This window comes from Emiliania huxleyi, assembly GCF_000372725.1.
Source record: "Emiliania huxleyi CCMP1516 chromosome Unknown EMIHUscaffold_1484, whole genome shotgun sequence".
Taxonomy (NCBI): Eukaryota; Haptophyta; order Isochrysidales; family Noelaerhabdaceae; genus Emiliania; species Emiliania huxleyi.
Window position 1 is genome coordinate 1851 of NW_005201108.1, and position 2080 is coordinate 3930.

The 2080-nt window shown below is 62.0% G+C and overlaps 2 protein-coding genes across 2 annotated transcripts in view; one reads left to right on the forward strand and one right to left on the reverse strand.

Annotated features, from left to right (window-relative positions):
• Positions 1–266: 266 nt before the first annotated feature.
• Positions 267–1076, forward strand: EMIHUDRAFT_252881 (hypothetical protein; the record flags this gene model as incomplete). Its single annotated transcript, XM_005786880.1, has 2 exons — positions 267–311; positions 414–1076. 2 exons carry the CDS (start codon positions 267–269, stop codon positions 1074–1076), a joined length of 708 nt encoding a protein of 235 aa, XP_005786937.1.
• A 670-nt stretch (positions 1077–1746) lies between these two features.
• Positions 1747–2080, reverse strand: part of EMIHUDRAFT_252882 (hypothetical protein) — a gene marked incomplete at both ends in the record, with an annotated part of 2455 nt that continues 2121 nt past the window's right edge. Inside the window, one exon of the mRNA XM_005786881.1 lies at positions 1747–2009. Coding sequence (XP_005786938.1) covers positions 1747–2009 — 263 coding nt within the window. The remainder of the gene's footprint in view (positions 2010–2080) is intronic.

A 2080-nucleotide genomic window follows, 5' to 3' on the forward strand; every position in this document is an offset into this window, starting at 1 on the left:
CTCTCTCTCGGCTACGGGACCGGCCCCAGCTTCGGCTGAGGGCTGACAAGCTGCCGAGCCCAAATCACTGACACTGTGAGAGTCGTGATTTCTGGTTGAAAAAAAGCGCAAGGCTCCCCCGTAGGGATGCTCAACCGCCCCAGGCCACGCCTTGCGGCGGTCCTATTCGCAGCTCGCAGTTGGACGGCGCACCTTCTTTGTTGTTGTCGAGCGTCAGCTCGCCGACCGCTTTCGTGTGTTCCGGGCCCTTCGCTTCAGCCTCCACGATGATCGTTCGCCTGCTCCTCCTCCTCGTCGTCTCGTGCGAGGCCGTGCGGAGCACGCGCCGTGCAGTCATCGGCGGCGGCGCCGCCGCCGCCGTCGCCTCGTCGCCCATCCGCCGCGCCGGCGCCTTTGACAACGCGATCCCAGAGTACGCAAGCTACGTCGACAAGGCCAAGCGCCGCGGCACGCCGCCAAAGGACCTCGGCGTGCTGAAGCGCACCATCAACGAGCAATCCATAGATGCGGACCCCGTCACGTTTTCAGGGCTGCGCGGGTGCGACGGGAAGCCGAACTGTTTCAGCACCACCGGAGACAGCCTCTTGGAGGACCGCATCCTGACGGGCGTGGACACACTCATCTCGCCCTGGAGGCCTCCGGCGGATGACCCGGCCCCGTTTAAGACCCTGGCCAGTGCGGTCAAGGAGTACAAGCCCGGGCAGAGCTTCATCGACGGCGGCGGATTCGCGGTCGTGAAGGAGACGGACAGCTATTTGTACGTCCAGTTCGAGGCGCTCAAGAAGGGCTACATCGACGACGTCGAGTTCGCCATGGCGGGCGGGAGGGAGCAGGGCATCCAGGTGCGCTCGAGCTCCCGCGTGGGCCAGACGGACTTCGGCGTCAACGCGATCCGACTCAACGCCATAGCGGCTTCCTTGCGAGCAAAGGGGTGGGCGATCGACGAGATCACGCCAAAGACTCACCAGGACTACTTCTACGCTGCCGACGACGCTCGCGACCAGACCTTCGACAAGGACCGGAGGAAAGGGACCGAGATGGAGAATGGGCGAATGGACCGGCCCGCCATCGGCTGATTTTGGCGGCGTCTGCCCGTTTCGTTTCTCGGCGGACGCGCGCATACACAAAGCGAATACCTGCACGCGCGGCGCGTGTGCCCTAGCGTGTGCCGTGTGTCGCTGCTGTACATGTACCACATGCATGTAGTTCTCACGGCAGCTGCACAGCTTCACACATGTACATGTTGTATGTTGTGTGGGTATACACACAAAGACCCTGCACGCAAAGACCGCAGGGCGGGGACTTGCTCCTTTTTATCCATCTCCTAGTAGACGTCAGAAGTGTCCTTTTTTACCTTTACTAACGGGCCCGTTGGCCGTTCGCGTTCCGCGTTTGGGCCGCCCCGTCGTTTTGCTTTTGGCTTGGCGTGACGCCTGCTTGCGCGTTTGGGTTGCAGGCGTCACGCCATGTGCACCCCAAGCTTCCCTCACACCAAGATCGTGCAGGGCGGGGACACATCTCACATGTCCCTAAATCCCATCTCGTCTCAGAGTTTGACCCGCCTTATTTATTTTTATTTATCACCCCAAATCATGCGTGCCTTCATGCGTGGACACTCTGCGATTCTGGTCCGCTCCACCGCTCCAGCCCCTCGCGCGCTCCACAGTAGAGCGGAGGGCTACGAAGGCTTCGCGCTCCAAGGGGCTGCGTACGCATGTTCGGCTCTCGCCCACCCTCTTGCCGGGTTCATTCTGCGTCAAAGGCCTGAGCAATCTTCTCGTCGATGGAAATCGAGCCGGCTCCGGTCTTGGACAGGAGCCAAAAGATCAGCGCGTAGAGCACGGGCTCCTCGAAATTGTAGCTGTAGTTCTCCACATGGCCGAGCGGGAAGCCCTGGAGTCCGGTCGATGCGAGGTGGAAGTAAACTGCGCACGCCATCGTGGCAAAGAGGAGCAGCGAGGCCGGCCGCGTGAGAAGGCCGATGGCCACGAGCAGCCCGCCCCAGAACTCTGCGTAGTCGTGCAGCGCAGACCAGAGCGCCGGGTCGCCAGGGAGGAAGCCGAAGTACGGCTTGATGATG